At 43.2% G+C, this 19,573-nt stretch overlaps 1 protein-coding gene across 2 annotated transcripts in view; it reads left to right on the top strand.

Annotated features, from left to right (window-relative positions):
* Positions 1-302: 302 nt before the first annotated feature.
* The window catches only part of LIN52 (lin-52 DREAM MuvB core complex component), a 114,564-nt gene continuing 95,293 nt past the window's right edge, over positions 303-19,573 (top strand). Inside the window, exons 1-5 of one of the 2 annotated variants that reach the window (XM_003260745.3) lie at positions 303-499; positions 8,547-8,621; positions 13,700-13,737; positions 15,545-15,611; positions 19,185-19,268. In XM_003260745.3, coding sequence (XP_003260793.1) covers positions 361-499; positions 8,547-8,621; positions 13,700-13,737; positions 15,545-15,611; positions 19,185-19,268 — 403 coding nt within the window. In that variant the 5' untranslated portion in view covers positions 303-360. The remainder of the gene's footprint in view (positions 500-8,546; positions 8,622-13,699; positions 13,738-15,544; positions 15,612-19,184; positions 19,269-19,573) is intronic. The other variant, XM_030803795.1, reaches the window with a different exon arrangement.

The raw sequence follows: 19,573 nt of genomic DNA, 5'->3' as shown, positions 1-19,573 counted from the left end.
TGGGGAGGACTATTTTCTCCAGCCAATCACTGGTCCTAACACCTGATTCCTCCCCTCACACCCCCCTCCTGGGGATAAGTGATTGGTCAGGAGCGAAAATGCTCTCGCCCTCTGCCACCTCAGCCAATGATGTTGGCGGAGGTAGAGAAGACGCCCCAGACTTGGACACTCCATACTGAGCACACGGGGAAGACGCCCCCCTAACCTGGAACTCCGATTGGCCGAGGGCGCAACCGAGGCCCCACCCCCTCACTGAGAAAAGTAAATAAGACCCTCCAAGAATTTTGCAGTCGCTCCACCTCAACATCTGCGTAAGGGGAGTGGCTGTAATTAGGGGAGGGGCTAGGCAAAGATTGCCCTATGAGGCGAGGGAATGAGACTAGGCTGCGAGTTGGGGATAGGGTCTCTCTTTGGGGGCGTGGCTATGGATCCTCGTTTTCCCGCCGACGGTTGGCCACGTCACGTGACATGGGTTGGAAGATGGCGTCTCCCACAGACGGTAAGAGCCGGCTTAGAGATCTTTGCCTGCAGCCTCCTTCCTTGCTCTACTGGGAACATCCACTCTGTCTCTGCCCCTCGAACATACATTTCTTTCTTGGGCTCTTCTCCTTTCCCTTTTATTTTTTTTCTTGAGATCCATCGCCGTCTTCAGCTCACCGGTTCTTCACAGCAGCTCCGGAGGTGCCCAGTTTCCCCGCTCTGTACCAGGCGTGTGGAGGAGGACACTGGGGAGGGACTCATTCTGGGTAAAAGGACAGGGGGTCGCCCTGTCCCTTCCTTATCTCTATTTGGGCGAGGCTGAGGGTCGAGGAGGAGATGTTAGTGGAGGACGTGCCTTACTGTAGTTTTCTCCTTGGGGTATCCCATTGAAAGGATCAGTTCTCTTCTGATTGAGCGCACGGATGGAACGATTCTCACAAACCCTCGCAGGGGCTGCTGGCTGGCCTCATCTCGATACTGAACCGCAAGAGAAACATGATCTCTCTCCTGTCTCCTCAGTTTGGGACCATTGCCGTGGCAGCAAGAGAAGCGGGGGACGTTCTCGGCCCCTCGCCGTGAGAGTCGCGAGGAGAATGAGTATTGAGCTTTTAAGTGTTGTCTTGCACAGGTCGCAACCTCTCTTCCATCTGCTTTACGTGTTGTTTGTTAAGGCTGAGTGAATGAACGATTTCTGTTTATATATTGTGTAAAATGCAAGTCATCTCAAGTAACAATTAGGTTGTTTGGTATACTCCCATGCTTTTGCTCTTGGTTCTGCTTTAGAGAGTTAGGGTCTTGCAGTCATTTTTAAACTCGTTTTTAGTTCTACCATCCCCATTCCAACTATATATCGATTTTATTGATATATAGGTTTCCCTCCCTTAGACAAACACATTTTATATTGGGAAGGAATCTTGGAAGTTCATTGCAGGAATGAAGAAATTGAAGCCAAGGTGAGCTGTATTAAGTACTTGCTACATGAAAGGCATAATGCTAGGTGCTTTGGGAGACCAAAAGATGACTCAAACATATAAACATTTTCTTTTCAGTTCAGTTTTCTTTTTAGATGTCACCTCCCAAAGAGTCTTTCTTAGAACACAGTATCTGGACTTGCCCTTTCCCACCATTATTCATTATCTCAGTATCTTCCTTGTCAGCATAGTTACTCTGTTAACTTTGTCCCTTTTGTGCTAGATTATAAATTCCAAGTTTGTCTTGTTCATAGTTGGATCCAGGTTTAGCACAGTGCCTGACGAACAGTAGGTCTTTAATTAACATTTATTGAAAGATTGATTATTTATATGAAGAAATAATATATTACTTGATCTTAAGTTTTAAGTTTAACCAAGTCTTAAATTTTGTGAGCACAGGTACATACTGTATTAGAAATTATGGCTGGGCGTGGTGGTTCACACTTCTAATCCCAGCACTTTGGGAGGCTGAGGCAGGCAGATTGCCTGAGCTCAGGAATTGAAGACCAGCCTAGACAACATGGTGAAACCCCATCTCTACAAAAAAATACAAAAATTATCTGGGTGTGATGCCACACACTTGTAGTACCAGTTACTTGGAGGGGCTGAGGCAAGAGAATCGCTTGAGCCCAGGGGGTGGAGGCTGCAGTGAACCATGTTCATGCCACCGCACTCCAGTCTGGGTGACAAAGCGAGACCCCGTCTCAAAAAAAAAAAGAAGGAAAAAAAAGAAATTATGGATGTTTGGAGTCAAAAGAGATTCTTCTGCCTGGGTGCTCTCTTGCAAAAATGTCCTTCTCTTGCCAGAAAGAAGGGCATTTAAAAAGTCAGGCAAGGGAATAGGGAGTTATTGTTAATGGGTACCAAATTTCAGTTTGGGAAGGTGAAAGAATTCTGGAAATGAATGTGATGATTGCACAATTAATGTACTTAATACCACTGAAATGTATACTTAAAAGTTATTAAAATGGTAAAATTTATGTATAATTCACCACAATTGAAAAAAAAAAAGCCAAGTAATAGAAGTAGAGGTAATTGTTATTAAATTTTTTAGTTTATTTTTAAATTGTTTTTACAAACTTTGGGGATTTTAGAGATGTGTTCCTTGAGTTTGATTTTTTTTCCCCTGGCTTCTCTCAATTTAGTTTCCTCTCTTTGGCCAGGAAGAGTATTAAGAACATTAAATTTGGCTGGGTGTGGTGGCTCACGCCTGTAATCCCAGCACTTTGGGAGGGCAAGATGGGTGGATCACAAGGTCAGGAGATCAAGACCATCCTGGCTAACACAGTGAAACCCTGTCTCTACTGAAAAATAGAAAAAATTAGCCGGGCATGGTGGTGGGTGCCTGTAGTCCCAGCTACTTGGGAGGCTGAGGCAGGAGAATGGCGTGAACCCGGGAGGCGGAGCTTGCAGTGAGCCGAGATTGCGCCACTGCACTCTAGCCTGGGCTGGGCACAGAGCGAGACTCCGTCTCAAAAAAAAAAAAAAAATTAAATTTTTTTCCTTTTGGTCTTCTAGCCATCTCTGTGGTCACTTTATTTGCACTCTTGATTTTTAAAAGTTTTCATTCTCATCTCTTACAAAGTTTCATTCCTCTCCACCTAATGTTTTCTTTTTAATCTGAAAAAATCAAGTCAAACACTTTGAACTTAAATTCAGCTTCTAAATAAGTATCTCATTCCAAAATATTACACGGCCTAGCTCTTTCACTTCTATTTTTAGTGTTCCACCTGTCACTGTCTTTAAAATTTAATTCAGATAATATTTATTTTAATATGTTTGTCATTTACTCTTTTGTCTTTTTCGTGATAAATTTGCTGGAGCTTATTTGAAAAGGAGAAAACTGAAATTCAAATACAGCCATCTAATTACTTAATTTATGAAGTAAGACTCACAGCAGAGTCTGAGTTCTATCCCAGACTGTGGTATCATAAGATCACCCATGTAGGTTATTAGATTGTACTCCCAATAATTTTTTTTTAACTTTCTTTTAGAGACAGGGTCTCTCTCACTCTATTGCCCATGCTGAAATGCAGTGATATGATTATAGCTCACTGCACCCTCAAAGGCTCAAGTGATTCTCCCATCTCAGCCTCCTAAGTAGCTGGTACTATAGGCTCACGCCACCATGCCCAGCTAATTTATTATTATTATTATTATTTATTTTGTTTTGAGACAGAGTCTCTCTCACTCTGTCACCCAGGCTGGAGTGCCGTGGCATGATCTTGGGTCACTGCAACCTCCGCCTCCTGGGTTCAAGTAATTCTCATGCCTCAGCCCCTCCAGTAGCTGGGATAACAGGCACACGCCACCACACCTGGCTAATTTTTGTATTTTTAGTAGAGACGGGGTTTCACCATGTTGCCCAGGCTAGTCTTGAACTCCTGACCTCAGGTGATGCACTCACCTCGGCCTCCCAAAGTGCTAGGATTACAGGCATGAGCCACCATGCCCCACCTTATTATTTTTTGTAGAGATGGAGTCTCACTATGTTGCCCAGGATGGTCTCAAACTCCTGGGCTGAAGCAATGTTCCTGCCTGTGCTTCCCAAAGCACTGGGATTCCAGACATGAGCCACTGTACCTGGCCCAATAACTTTATTTTTGTTATGGTTGAACATTCCTCAGAAATTGGTAACAAACAGAAGCTAATTTTTGGATGCTTTAGTTAAGGCAGTGTATTAGTTGAGTTCTTTACAATTAAAATGCCATTGGAAATTCTTTTGGAATATTTGGCAAAACAAATTCAGTTTAGAGAAAAGTACATTTTGTACGTATGTATATTTTCTGGGGAGTGAGTTTATTTTATTTCCCAGATTTCCAGAGATGTGGCTTACCCAGAAAATGTTAAGAACTGTTGTTTATAGCATTAAATGAACTAGTTATGCAACTGGTTAGCATACCGAGCATACAATAAAAACTCAACAATGTTAATATTGAGTACTACTGTGTGCAAGGGAAGAGTGGAAGAGAAATGATGTCAAAGAATTAGGCAGAGGCTGAGTAAGATTTTATAGGGTGTGGTAGATACACATTCACAGATTTAGCTGGGAGGAACTTTAAGCTGGAGAGTGACATGAACTGATTGACATTTAAAAAAATCAATTCTGGCCTCTTTATGGAGAATAGATTCGGGGGCGTGAAGGGGAAAGGGTAAGAATGGGAGCAGAGAGATCTGTTAAGAGGCTGTTGAAGTAGTCCAAGAAAGAAGTGATGGTTCCTCGGGTTATTTGATTTCAGAGTGTATTCTGAAGGTAGAAATGACTAGATTTACTCATGGATTGGTGATGGAAGGGTGAAGGAAAAGAATGCATGAAGGATGACATCTGGGTTTTCAATTTGTGAATTGGGATTTATGGTAGTGTTATTTCTTGAGATGGGAGAAGATTGGGGGAATATGGTTTTGAAGATAATTAGGTTTAAGTGGGGATTTTTTTTTTTTGAGACAAGATGTGGCTCTGTCACCCAGTCTGGAGTGCAGTGGTGTGATCTTAGCTCACTGCAGCCGCCGCCTCTGGGCTCAAGTCATCCTCCCACCTCAGCCTCCCAAGTAGCTGGGACTACAGGCTGACACCACCACACCTGGCTAATTTTTTTGCTTTTTATAGAGATGAGGTTTCACTATGTTGGCCAGGCTGGTCTCAAACTCATGAGCTCAAGCAATCCACCCACCTCAGCCTCCCAAAGTGCTGGGATTACAGGCGTGCACCATGGCATCTGGCCTTAAGCGTTTTTTTTATATGTAAATAGAGAGGGATTCAAATAACCACTTGGACATAAACCTTTATAGTTCTTTAGAAAGGTTGGGAATGGAAATATAAATATGGAGTCATTGGCATACAGATGAAGATAAAGTCCTCATGTTGAAATAGGAGAGTTCCCTAACCGCAGGACATATGACGGGTGTGGCTTGTCTGTGTGCACTCAAACCTCTTATGGGAGGGGGAGCATGCAGATGGGCAGGTGTAGGAGTCAGGGCGAGCATTTTTGGGCTCCAGTCCCATGGTAGCATCTAAGGGTGGGTGCCTGCAACTCCCAAAGCCCAAGTGGGCATGTATAACAGTGCACTCTTTTTTTTTTTTTTTGAGACGGAGTCTCGCTCTTTCTCCTAGGCTGGAGTGCAGTGGCGTGATCTCGGCTCACTTCAAGCTCTGCCTCCCAGGTTCACACCATTCTCCTGCCTCAGCCTCCGGAGTAGCTGGGACTACAGGCGCCCGCCACCGCGCCTGGCTAATTTTTTGTATTTTTAGTAGAGACGGGGTTTCACCGTGTTAACTAGGATAGTCTCGATCTCCTGACCTCGTGATCCACCCGCTTTGGCCTCCCAAAGTGCTGGGATTACAGGGGTGAGCCACCGCGCCCGGCCTTTTTTTTTTTTTTTTTTTTTTTGAGATGGAGTCTTGCTTTGTTGCCCAGGCTGGAGTGCAGTGGTGTGATCTTGGCTCACTGCAACCTCCACCTCCCAGGTTCAAACGATTCTCCTGCCTCAGCCTTGCCAGTAACTAGGATTACAGGTGTTCCCCCATGCGTGGCCAATTTTTGTGTTTTTAGTAGAGACAGGGTTTCACCATGTTGGCCAGGCTGGTCTTGAACTCCTGACCTCAAGTGATCCATCCACCGTGGCCTCCCAAAGTGCTGGGATTACAGGCATGAGCCACCGTACCCAGCCAGTGCACTCTTTTAGCTTTGCTGTCTACAGACGCTTAAGTGTTAAGTGGTTCAGTGCCCTCTTGGTACCAAGGTCCTTGTCTGGTGTCCAGGAAGAATCAGGTTGCACATGGACTTGAAGGTTGGTAAATGTATAAGTTTTATTGGGTTGTGGAGGTGGCTCTAAGTGGGCTGGATGGGGAGCTGGAAAGGGGATGGAGTAGGAAGGTGATCTTCCCCTGGCGTTTGGCTATCCAGCAGCTGATCTCCTCTCTGACCATCCCCGGCCAAACTCCTCTTGGCATTCAGATGCTCCTTCTCTTCTCTCTGCAGTTCTTCTGCCCTTCTGTTCATCTCCTTGTGGAGCCTGGAGTTTGGGGTTTATGTGGGTGTAGAATAGTGGGGCATGGTGGCCAAAAGGCAACTTTTGGGGATGAAAACAGGAATGCCTGTTCCCATTTCGGGCCACAGGTTTCCAGGTTTGAGGGTGGGGCCTTTGCTTGGGAACCACCCTCTTCTATCCAGTATTTTCCTGTTTTCTGTTTGTGTCAATTTAAGCCATTAAAGTGAGGTAGAGAGTGGAGCCAGTGTAGGATGGGCCTGAGTGGAAAAGGAGAAGGAAAAAGGAGAGTCAATGAGGTAGGAAAGAAACCAGCATGGCAGTTTTATAGGAGAGGGGAGTAGTATTTCAAGGAAAATGGTCAGTGTGTGGATGCTGCAAAGAGATCACATGAGACAGAAGAGGCTGGGCATGGTGGCTCACACCTGTAATCCCAGCACTTTGGGAGGCAGGTCGATCACCTGAGATCAGGAGTTCGAGACTAGCCTGGCCAACATGGTGAAACTCCATCTCTATTAAAAATACTAAAAATAAAGAATTAGTGGGTATGGTGGCGTGTTCCTGTAATCCCAGCTGCTTGGGAGGCTGAGGCAGGAGAATCACTTGAACTTGGGAGGCTGAGGTTGCAGTGAGCCTAGATCATGTTATTGCACTCTAGCCTGGGAGACAAGAGCGAAACTCCGTCTCAAAAAAAAAAAAAAAAAAGATGGAATAGAGAAGTGACCACTGGATTTGGCAACATAGGTCATAGATGCCTTGACAACAGCAGTTTCTATGTATGTAGGGACAGAAGCCTGATTGTCGTACATTAAGGAGAGAGTGATATGAGGAAGTAGGGACAGAAGAAAAGACAACACAAGAACTTTTTCAGTGAAAGGGGTATGGAAGAGGTCATGGGGTCAAGAGAGAGGGTTTTTGGTTTGCTTTTCTTTTCTTTTTTTTTTTTTAAAGCAGTGTCTCACTTTGTCATCCAGGCTGGAGTGCAGTGGGACAAACAGCTCACTCACTGCAGCTTCGACCTGCCAGGCTGAAGTGATTCTCCCACCTCAGCCTCCTGAGTAGCTGGGACTACAAGGGTACACCACCACACCCAGCAGGGTTTCACTGTGTTGCCCAGGCTGGTCTTGAACTCCTGAGCTCAAGCCTCAGCCTCCCAAAGTGCTGGGATTATAGGCGTGAGGCACCCCGCCTGCCCTGGTGTTTTTTTTTTTTGTTTTTTGTTTTTTTTTTGAGATGCAGTCTCATTCTGTTGCCTGGGCTGGAGTACAGTGGTGCGATCTTGGCTCACTGCAACCTCTGCCTCCCGGGTTTAAGTAATTCTCCTCCCTCAGCCTCCTGAGTAGCTGGGATTACAGGCGCCTGCTACTACACCCAGCTAATTTTTTGTATTTTTAGTAGAGACGGGGTTTCACCATGTTGGCTAGGCTGGTCTCGAACTCCTGACCTTGTGATTCACCCGTGTTGGCCTCCCAAAGTGCAGAGATTACAGGCGTGAGCCACCATGTCCGGCTGGAGTTTTTTTTTTTTTTGAAGGACAGAAATTCTGCAACCGGCTTGATTGGTACTGCTCCTTTTTAAAGAGATTTTTAAAGAGTTGTTTATTTTGTAAATTTTTATTTATTTTGAAGCTAGTCAAATTTAGCAGTGGGGGGTTGTATACAAACTTTAGTGACACTGAGATGAGGCTAGAGAAGGTAGAAACTGATGGTACATGAGAAAGATGATATTCAAGTGATGTCCTTGATAAAGCAAGAGAAGATGGCATCTAGAGTGCTATCAGAAGAGTCTGTTTCATGGAAGTAGAAACAATTCATTGTAACTGGAGGAAAGCACAAGAGTATGAATGAAGATGCAGGTGGATTCATTGATACTCATTTTTCTTAACACTCCCAATAAAATATCGTTCCCATTCATAGATTGAAAGAGTGAGGTTTGGTAAGGGAGAATGATTTATTTGTATTCTATCACGGACCAGTGGCATCAGTAGTTACAGAACTCATATCTCTAGACTTCCAGGTGAGTGTTCCAGTTTATGTCCTTTGAGATTGAAGTATCATATACATTAATGTGTTTCCTGTCTTCTTGGTTCATCTGGTTGTTTTGTTCTAGGGACAGATCTGGAAGCATCTTTGCTAAGTTTTGAAAAACTTGACCGTGCCTCACCAGATCTTTGGCCAGAACAATGTAAGTTTTTGCCTTCTTTATATCAGAGTCAATGCAGGAGAAACAGTGCTCCTTTTTAAAGAGTTATTTATTTTGTAAATTTTTATTTATTTTGAAGCTAGTCAAATTTAGCAGTGAGGGGTTGTATACAAACTTTAGTGACACTAACGTTAGCAAGTTCTGATAACAGGCTGAGCCTGTTGGCTCATGCCTGTAATGCCAGCACTTTGGGAGGCCGAGTTGGGAGGATCACCTGAGGTCAGGAGTTTGAGACCAGCGTGGCCAACATGGTGAAACACTGTCTGTACTAAAAAAAAATAGAAATATTAGCTGGATGTGGTGGCACATGCCTGTAATCCCAGCTACTCAGGAGGGTGAGGCATGAGAATCTTTTGAACCCAGGAGGCGGAGGCTGCAGTGAGCAGAGATTGTGCCACTGCACTTCAGCCTGGGTGACAGAGTGAGACTCTGTCTCAAAAAAAAAAAAAAAAGTTTTGATAACCCACTACCATCAGACCAGGCTGAAGTTATCTATCTTTTTTTTTCTTTTTCGGGAGAACGGGGTCTCGCTGTATTGCCCAGGCAGGTCTCGAACTCCTGGGCTCAAGCTATCCTCCCACCTCTTGCCTCCCTGAGAGCTGGGATTACAGGCGTGAGCCACCGCGCCCGGCCTGAAGTTATCTATCATTTAACTTTAATGATTAAAGTTTTATTTTATTTCAAAGAGAAGAGATTTAAGTCCAGTGTTAGGAATAGCTGTTTGGTGGTTTGATTTTTTCAGAACACAGTGTAACTCAGAAAATAAAGAGCCTCTAAACAATAATAATTATTTTGTTTGAACCAGAGTCTCTCCCTGTCACCCAGGGTGGAGTGCAGTGGTGCACTCGGGTCACTGCATCCTCTGCCTCGGGGTTCAAGCAATTCTCCTGTTTCAGCCTCCCAAGTAGCTGGGACTACAGGTGCGTGCCACCATGCCTGGCTAATTTTTTGTATTTTTAGTAGAGACAGGGTTTCACCATGTTGGCCAGGCTGGTCTCGAACTCCTGACCTCAGGTGATCCACCTGCCTCGGCGTCCCAAAGTGCTGGGATTACATGTGTGAGCCACCGTGCTTAGCCAACAATAATTATTATTATTTTATATATGTATATATATACACATATGTATATATATACACGTATATATGTATATATATACGTGTATATATATACGTGTATATATATGTATATATGTATATATACACGTGTATATATATACACGTATATATATACACATATGTATATATATACACGTATATATATACATATGTATATACATGTGTATATATACTTTTTTTAGACGGAGTTTTCGCTCTAGTTGCCCAGGCTGGAGTGCAGTGGCGCAATGTTGGCTCACTGCAACCTCTGCCTCCCGGGTTCAAGCGATTCTCCTGCCTCAGCCCCCGAGTAGCTGGGATTACAGGCACGTGCCACAGTGCCCGGCTAATTTTTTGTATTTTTAGTAGAGACGGGGTTTCACCGTGGTCTTGATCTCCTGACCTTGTGATCCGCCCGCCTTGGCCTCCCAAAGTGCTGGGATTACAAGCGTGAGCCACTGCGCCCGGCCAATTTTTTGTATTTTTAGTAGAGACAGGGTTTTGCCATGTTGGCCAGGCTGGTCTCAAACTCCTGACCTCAGGTGATCCACCCACCTCGGCCTCCTAGAGTGCTGGGATTACAGGCGTGAGCCACCACGGCTGGCCATTAATTACTTTTTAAAACTACATTTATAGGCTGGGCATGGTGGTTCATGCTGGTAGTCCCAGCACTTTGGGAGGCCAATACGGGTGGATCACTTGAGGCTAGGAGTTTGAGACCAGCCTGGCCAACATGGCGAAACCCTGTCTCTATCAAAAATAAAAAAATTAACTGGCCATGGTGGTGCACACCTGCTATCCCAGCTACTCGGGAGGCTAAGACACAAGAATTGCCTGAACCCAGGAGGTGGAGGTTGCAGTGAGCCAAGATTGCACTACTGCACTCGAGCCTGGGCAACAGAGAAAGACTCTTTCTCAAAAAAAATCCCCCAAACTACATTTATTTGTTTGTTTGTGTATTTATTTATTTGAGATGGAGTCTCACTCATGTCACTCAGGCTGGAGTGCAATGGTGCAATCTCGGCTCACTGCAACGTCCATCTCCCTGGTTCAAGTGATGCTCCTGCCTCAGCCTCCCGAGTAGCTGAGATTACGGGCGCCCTCCACAATGCTTGGCTAATTTTTGTATTTGTAGTACAGACGGCTTTTCACCAAGTAGGTTGGTCTTGAACTCCTGACCTCAGGTGATCTGCCCACCTCGGCCTCCCAAAGTGCTGAGATTTCAGGAGTGAGCCACCACACACCCCGGCCCCCAAAACTACATTTATAAGAAATTCACATAATACTGAGATACATAAAGCATTTTCTCACCTCTTTCAATCACTCTTTTTTTTTTTTTTTTTTTTTTTTGAGATGGAGTTTCACTCTTGTTCCCCAGGCTGTGGAGTGTAGTGGTGCAGTCTTGGCTCACTGCAACCTCTGCTTCTGGGTTCAAGCAATTCTCCTGCCTCAGCCCCCCAAGTAGCTGGGATTACAGGTGCACACCACCACACCTGGCTAATTTTTGTATTTGTAGTAGACATGAGGCTTCACCATGTTGGCCAGGCTGGTCCTGAACTCCTGAGCTCAGATGATCTGCCTGCCTCGGCCTCCCAAAGTGCTAGTATTAGAGGCCTGAACCACTGCACCTGGCCCACTCTTATAAAGTTAACCACTGTTAATCGTACAAATCCTTGTAAAAGGTACAACTCTGGCCAGGTGTGATGGCTCACGCCTGTAATCCAAGCACTTTGAGAGACCGAAGTGGGCGGATTACCTGAGGTCAGGAGTTTGAGATCAGCCTGGCTAACACGGCGCAACCCCGTTTCTACTAAAAATACAAAAAATTAGCTGAGCGTGGTGGCACATGCCTATAATCCCAGCTACTTGGGAGGCTGAGGCAGGAGAATTGCTTGAACCCGGGAGGCGGAGGTTGCAGGGAGTGGAGATTGCAGTGAGCCGAGATCACTCCATTGCAGTCCAGGTTGAGCAACAAGAGCGAAAGTCTGTCTCAAAAAAAAAAAAAAGTACAAATCCTTTTGACCTATTTTATACAGATAAGGAAATAATAATTTTTTAAGTATGTATAAGAGGGATTTTTTTTTGTTGTTCATAATGTTGGAGTCATATGCATGTGGCCTGCCACTTAACTTACTCCACATATGAACAGTTCCATCTTGGTATGTGTATGTCTACTTCATTCTTTTAAATATATTTCATTGTATGGATATATTATAGTTTATGTATTCATACATTATTTGGAAACTTAAGTTATATCTAGTTTGTTGTGGTTTTTTATTTTTATTTTTAATTCGAGCCAGGGTCTCACTCAGTCACCAAGGCTTTGTGCAGTGGCATGATCACAGCTGACTACAGCCTCAACCTCCTGGGCTCAAGTGATCCTCTCACTTCAGCCTCCTGAGTAGCTGGGACCACAGGCATGTACCACCACAACCAGCCATTTAAAAAATTTTTTGGGGGGGCAGGATCTCACTATGTTGCCCAGACTGGTCTCAGACTCCTGGGCTCAAGCTGTCTTTCCACCTTGGCCTCCCAGAGCGCTGGGATTACAGGTGTGAGGCACTGTGCCCAGCCTATTTCTAGTATTTGATTTTACAGACAGTTTATCAGTGAATACCCATGTACACATATCTTTGTATACATGGAAGAGGATAACTGTATGAGGGCCCCTTTCCTCATATACTAGCCAGTATTAGGTGTTACTAATCTATTACTTTCGTTTTACATTTCCTTTTTGGTGAGATTGAACATTGTTTTTTTTTTTTTTTTTTTGAGACGGAGTCTCGTTCTGTTGCCCAGGTTGGAGTGCAGTGGCGTGATCTCAGCTCACTGCAACCTCCACCTCCCAGGTTCAAGCAATTCTTCTGCCTGAGCCTCCTGAATAGCTGGGACTACAGGCACATGCCGCCACACCCAGCTAATCTTTTGTATTTTAGTAGAGATGGGGTTTCACTGTGTTGCCCAGGCTTGTCTCGAACTCCTGGGCTCAGGCAGTGATGTTATTTTAATTATTTATTTTTTTTAGAGACAGAGTCTCATGCTATCACCCAGGCTAAAGTGCAATGTCACGATGATAGCTTACTGCAGCCTCCAACTCCTGAGTTCAAGCCATCCTCCTGCCTCAGCCTCCTAAGTAGCTAGGACTATAGGTGTGCATTACCATGCCCAACTAACTTTTTTTTTTTTTTGAGACAGGGTCTTGCTCTGTTGTTGCCCAGGTTGGAGTGCAGTGGTGTGATCATGGCTCACTGCAGCCTCAACTTCCCAGGCTCAAGCCTTCCAAGTAGCTAGGACTACAGGTGCACGTCACTACGCCTGGCTAAGTTTTGTATTTTTCGTAGAGACGGGGTTTCACTATATTGCCCAGGCTGGTCTCCAACTCCTGAGCTCGAGTGATTCACCCACTTCAGCCTCCCAAAGTGCTGGGATTACAGGCATGAGCCACTGCACCTGGCCTGTTTTTTAATTTTTTGTAGAGTCTGGGGTCTTGCCTTGTTGCCCAGGCTGATCTTCAAGGGATCCTCCTGCTTTGGCTTCCCAAAATGCCCAGCCCTGATTTTTATTTTTCTGCGTTTTAATGTGATTCTTTCTGTGAGAAATTTAAATAAATAAAACTGGATTGACAGAACAGCATCTCTAAAAAGGCAGTTTAAACTTTCTAGTAAGAGATATTGTATCTTACCACCCTCCCAACCAGCTAACTCCTGGTCCTTCCGAGTTCAGTTGAGGCATTATTTTCCTTGAGAAGCTTTTTATGCCCCCTGGGTCTGACTTAGCTTTCCATTTTTTGTCTTCCCATAGTCCTGGCATCTTTCCTTGAGGACTGAAACAGTGTTATAGTTATTGGTTTATTCTTTCTCTTCTAAACTATAAGAAAACAGACAAAGCTGTTTCCTTATTATTTGGATCCTCTATGCCTGAGCAATCATACTTATTGAATAAATAATGTTTTGTTTTCTTTTTAGTACCAGGTGTTGCTGAATTTGCAGCTTCCTTCAAAAGTGTAAGTAATATCCCTTACCTACTGAGGTAGATCCAAAGTTTCGCTGCTGAGTAAAAGCTCAGATCTCTCTTCTTTATTTTATTTTATTTTATTTATGACAGAGTCTCACTCTTTGCCCAGGCTGGAGTGCAGTGGTACGATCTCGGCTCACTGCAGCTTCCACTTACCAAGTTCAAGTGATTCTCCTGCCTCAGCCTCCTGAGTAGCTGGGATTACAGATGCCCATCACCACACCCAGCTAATTTTTGTATTTTTAGTAGAGATGGGGCTCACCATGTTGGCCAGGCTGGTCTCGAACTCCTGACCTCAAGTGATCCACCCACCTCAGCCCCCCAAAGTGCTGGGGTTACAGGTGTGAGCCACCGCGCCTGGCCTTTTAAAATTTTTTGTGGAGAAGAGGTCTCACTATATTTCCTAGGCTGGTCTTGAACTCCTGGGTTCAAGTGATCCTCCTGCTCCAGCCTCCCATAGCGTTAGGATTACAGGTGTGAGCCAATGTACATGTTTTTTTTTTTTTTAATGTGAAAAATAATACCTACTTTATAGAGTTGATTTGGAGGTAAATGACTTGATGCATGTAAAGTGTTTTGCTTGTCACATAATAGGTACTGAGTACATTTTAATTAAAAAAAGAGAAGGATGCAAAGCTGAAATAATGTTTCTCAACCCTACCTTTTGTGCATCACAGAATCATCAACATGCAGCTGTGGAGCTCTTGAAAAATGCACTGTAACAAATGAGCACCAAGAAAAGAAAATTGATTAATTAAAAAAAAAGAAAAGCACATATGAGGAGTCCCTTGCTCTGCTTTTTCCACTGGATCCTTCCCTACCCCTCATATTATAAATCATTATGTCTGGAGTGTGGCCAAGGCATTTATATTTTTAAAAGTTACATAGGTGATTCTCGTGTGCAACTAGCATTAAACTGCCAACCCAGAGCTATTCTAAAAATGGGCTTTCTTTCATAGTTTTAAGTTCACTTTCGTAAATGAAAAATTGTAAAATTCTGAAGTTTCCTAAAACCTCTACAATAAAATTGTGAAATTCCAAGTGATGACCATTCCAGACTTCTGTCACTTAAAATGAGGATTTTCTCATTCTTGATTCTTCTTTGAATCTCCCCTATGCCAGAGAATGTTACTTACTGATTAGTGTTTCAAACAGTTGAATTGGAGGCTTTCACCAGAACTGAATTGCAAGTAATTTCTTTCATTGCTATACTAACTTGTTATGCATAAATCAGTAATAGTGGTCATACCTATTCTTCCACAGTAATTTCTCTGAGACTGACTTTCAAGATGAGCCATGTTTTTTACAGTGACTATTTGTAGGCCATATCTAAACCTGGAGAAATCCAGGTTTTTGAAATTATAATCTGCCAGTATTTTCAAACAACCTGAAGACCATGTGACAAGCTGCATTTTTTCTTTTTCTTTCTTTTTTTTTTTTTTTCTGAGACAGAGTAATACTCTTACGCAGGCAGGAGTACAGTGGGCACGATCTTGGTTCACTGCAACCTCTGCCTCCCACATTCAAGAGGTTCAGGCAATTCTCGTGCCTCACCCTCCCAAGTAGCTGAGATTACAGGTGTGTGCCATCATGCCTGGCTAATTTTTTTTGTATTTTTAGTAGAGATGGGGTTTCCCCATGCTGGCCAGGCGGGTCTCGAACTCCTGACTCCTGACCTCAAGTAATCCGCCCACCTTGGCAGCCACCGCATCTGGCCCAGGCTGCATTTCTTATAAGAATAATAAGGTCTCCTCACAATTTTTATATGTCTGAATGGATATATTATTTTTTGACAGCCTATTACTAGTTCTCCACCCAAATGGATGGCTGAGATAGAACGTGATGACATCGACATGTTGAAAGGTAAGTGATGCTAGTTATCACTTTTAACTGGATATTTATGTTTTTCCATAAACCACCTCTCCATATTTTTTTGTTTCCTTACAAGTATTTTTGGCTTCAGACTTCTCATTTAAACCTCCTTATTTGTAGTTTTTCATGTCTGCAATGCCCTTCTCTACCTTTTCCATGTGTAGAAATCCTGCCAATTCAAGACTCAGTCATAGTGAATTCTGCTGCTGCTGCTAAATTCTTCTAATGTGAACTTAATTTTGTATAATACAGTTAACGAATAGCTCTAACATAAATTTTTTCATTTAATTCCCATAAAGGTCCTGTGAGTTGGGTATGATGATATTCAAAGTTGTTAAGTTAACCAAGATAGAATGAGTTAAAATTTGGCTGGGCGTGGCTCATGCCTGTAATCCCAGCAGTTTGGGAGGCCGAGGCAGGCAGATCACGTGAGGTCAGGAGTTTGAGACCAGACTGATCAACATAACGAAACCACGTCTCTACTAAAAATACAAAAATCAACCAGGCATGGTGGCAAGCTCCTGTAATCCCAGCTACTCTGGAGGCTGAGGCAGGAGAATCACTTGAACCTAGAAGATGGAGGTTGTGGTGAGCAATTGTTCCACTGCACTCCAGCCTGGCTGACAGAGAAAGACTCTATCTCAAAAAAAAAAAAAAAGTTAAAAAATTTTAACTCTGATTTTGTTTTTTGTTTTTTGTTTTTTTTTTTTTTTTTCAGACAGAGTCTCACTCTTGTCACCCAGGCTGGAGTGCAGTGGTGCGATCTCGGCTCACTGCAACCTCTGCCTCCCGGGTTCAAGCGATTCTCCTGCCTCAGCCTCCTGAGTAGCTGGAACTACAGGCACTCCCCACCACGCCCGGCTAATTTTTGTAGTTTTAGTAGCGATGGGGTTTCACCATGTTGGCCAGGCTGGTCTCAAACTCCTGACCTCCAGCGATGCACCCACCTCAGCCTCCCAGAGTGCTGGGATTACAGGCGTGAGCCACCACACCCTGCGTAAACTCTGCTTTTTTCAGTCTAGCCTCTTTCCATTATAACACAAGTGCCTTATTTAGAATTTACTGCCATATATTGTCAGTACTACTAAATGACAACCTCTTAGTGGGTTAAGATCTATTTTTTATTTTTTTCATCTCATCAATTTCTTCTATAAAGAATACTATAAGTAGTGAATATTGTTGTTTGATAAATGATTTGAAACTCAAATCACAAAGTGGAAATTTAAATTAAAAAACATTAATTTTCCATGATTTTGCCCTACTTTATTTATTTTTTCATCCTTCTGGTGATAAGATTCATGATGATTGTGAAGTAATAGACTGAAATTAAGGTAAAAACCTGGGATTCTTGAGGTATTTAAACAGCTGAACATATCAAGAAAGTCTACTTATGCTAGGTATAGATAATGACTGTGGCATGATAAATGAGATTTAAAAAAACACCTTTATTTGATTTTAGAAGTAATTCATTGTTCTTCATGAAATGCTTAAATGCAGATTCCCTCCTCCCGCCATGGAAAAATTAAGTCTCAAGGGCATCTCAGGTTCATTCTTCTAATGTTTCAAACAGACATTTCTTTTTTTTTTTTTTTTTTTTTTTATTATACTTTAGGGTTTTAGGGTACATGTGCACAATGTGCAGGTTTGTTACATATGTATCCATGTGCCATGTTGATTTCCTGCACCCATTAACTCGTCATTTAGCATTAGGTGTATTTCCTAATGCTGTCCCTCCCCCCTACCCCCTCAAACAGACATTTCTATAATATCTCATCAGCATGTATTTCTTGAGGCAACTTTAAATTTTTAGTGAGGGATCATAGCATTATATTCTATGCAACCTGACCTGTGTCTTAAACCTAAAAGGAATTGGGTGCTGTTTAAATAAAAATTCAGGAAAGAATATTTTTAAGTATTGTCTTTGTGTGCGTGTGTGTGTGTGTGTGTGTGTGTGTGTGTGTGTGTGCAAGAGACTGGAGTTTTTTTTATTACTCAGTCTCCCTGAGAATTTGGGGATCAGAGTTTTTAAGGATAATTTGGTGGGTTGGGGGGACAGTGAGTTGCTAGTGCTGATTGATTGGGCTGGAAATGAAATCACAGGGAGTCAAAACTGTCCTCTTGTGCTGAGTCAGTTCCTGGGTGGGGGCCACAAGATCAGATGAACCAGTTTATTGATCTGGGTGGTACCAACTGATCCATCAAATGCAAGGCCTGCAAAATATCTCAAGCACAGAAACACCCAATAGTGAAACCGCCATTGCAGAATTGTAACTGTGATGGTGAAAGAGATCTGACCTAACCAACTCCATTTGCTCCTAACCTCCAATAGTATGCTGTCTTTTTACTTAGTAAACTTAAAGATTTTTATAGGAATTTGGTTTGAAGGGAAAGTTTAGATTTTTATTTAGTCTTCGTTTTCTAAACTTAGGGAAATGGGGAATAGTAAGTGTTTTGTTGCCACTTTATTATAAGTTGAAATAATATGGACTTACAATTAACAGTGGAGACAGTGTCCATTTTGTCAGATCAGATCTGTCTTCAAGGCTTTCTTAATGCCATATCAAAAGACAACGTTTTACGTTTTAATGATGTATTCCAAACGAATGTTATAAATAATGTTTCCTGAGGATGAAACACTTAATTTGTTATTTTATTATTTTTTTCTTTTTTTATTTGAGAAAAGGTCTCACTCTGTCACCCAGACTGTCGTGCAGTGGTGCCATCATGGCTCACTGCAGCCTCGACCTCCTGGTGATCCTCCCACCCTAGCCTCCTGAGTAGCTGGGACTACAGGCATACACCACCATACCCAGCTAATTTTATTTTATTTATTTTATTTTTTTGAGACAGAATCTCACTTTGTTGCCTAGGCTGGAGTGCAGTGGTACAATCTCAGCTGTCTGTAACCTTTGCCTCCTGGGTTCAAGTGATTCTCCTGTTTCAGCCTTCTGAGTAGCTTGGACTACAGGTGCCCGTTTCAGCCTTCTGAGTAGCTGGGACTACAGGCGCCCGCCACCACACCCAGCTAATCGTTATATTTTTAGTAGAGACAGGGTTTTGCCAGGTTGGCCAGGCTGGTCTTGAACCTCTGACTTCAGGTGATCTGCCCTGCCCGCCTTGGCCTCCCAAAGTGCTAGGATTACAGGCGTGAGCCACCATGCCTGGCTGAATTTTTGTGTTATTTTTATACAGGTGAGGTATCATTGCCCAGGCTGGTCTTGGACTCCTGGGCTCAAGTGATCCTCTTGCCTTAGCCTCCTAAGTAGCTGGGACTGCAGGCATGTGCTACTGTGCCTGGCTAATTCTGTTTTTATGCTAGTTCTTTTCTTATTAAGTGGGTAAGCTTATCTGAGGAATTTTGCAGTAGTGGGAAAATTCCCTGATTTGTGTGTGTGTGTGTGTGTGTGTGTGTGTAAGATTGGGGGAGGAGTTACGGATCCATTTTCTACTTATTCAGTGGTAATTAAGCTTGAAAACTGGTATAACAAGAGTTCCCAACCCAAATAAGTTGCTACTAGAGAAGAGTGGAAAGAAATGATGTTGAAATAAATGATTCTGTTTCAGAACTGGGGAGTCTCACCACGGCTAATTTGATGGAGAAGGTTCGAGGCCTACAGAACCTAGCCTATCAGCTGGGGCTGGATGAGTGTGAGTACCCCGATCGCATTTGTTCAGGGTTACATGCTGTGTATTCCACCCTGAGCTCCAGTTATAATTCAGAAAGTATATTAGGGAAAAGAGAAGCATTCTGAAGGTAAGAAGTCGGTCTAATTCATTGACTTTTTATGGTGGAGTGTGGTGGAATAATTACTGGATTTACTAGGTAACAAATGATTTTTCTTTATACAGTAAAAGTATATTGAAATCCCTTCAGGTTATTATCTCATTTTTAAATAGACAGAGTCTTACTATGTTGCCCAGGCTGATCTTCAACTCTTGGGCTCAAGTGATCC

This window comes from Nomascus leucogenys, chromosome 22a (assembly GCF_006542625.1).
Source record: "Nomascus leucogenys isolate Asia chromosome 22a, Asia_NLE_v1, whole genome shotgun sequence".
Classification (NCBI taxonomy): Eukaryota; Metazoa; Chordata; class Mammalia; order Primates; family Hylobatidae; genus Nomascus; species Nomascus leucogenys.
This window is presented reverse-complemented; position numbering and strand designations above follow the sequence as displayed.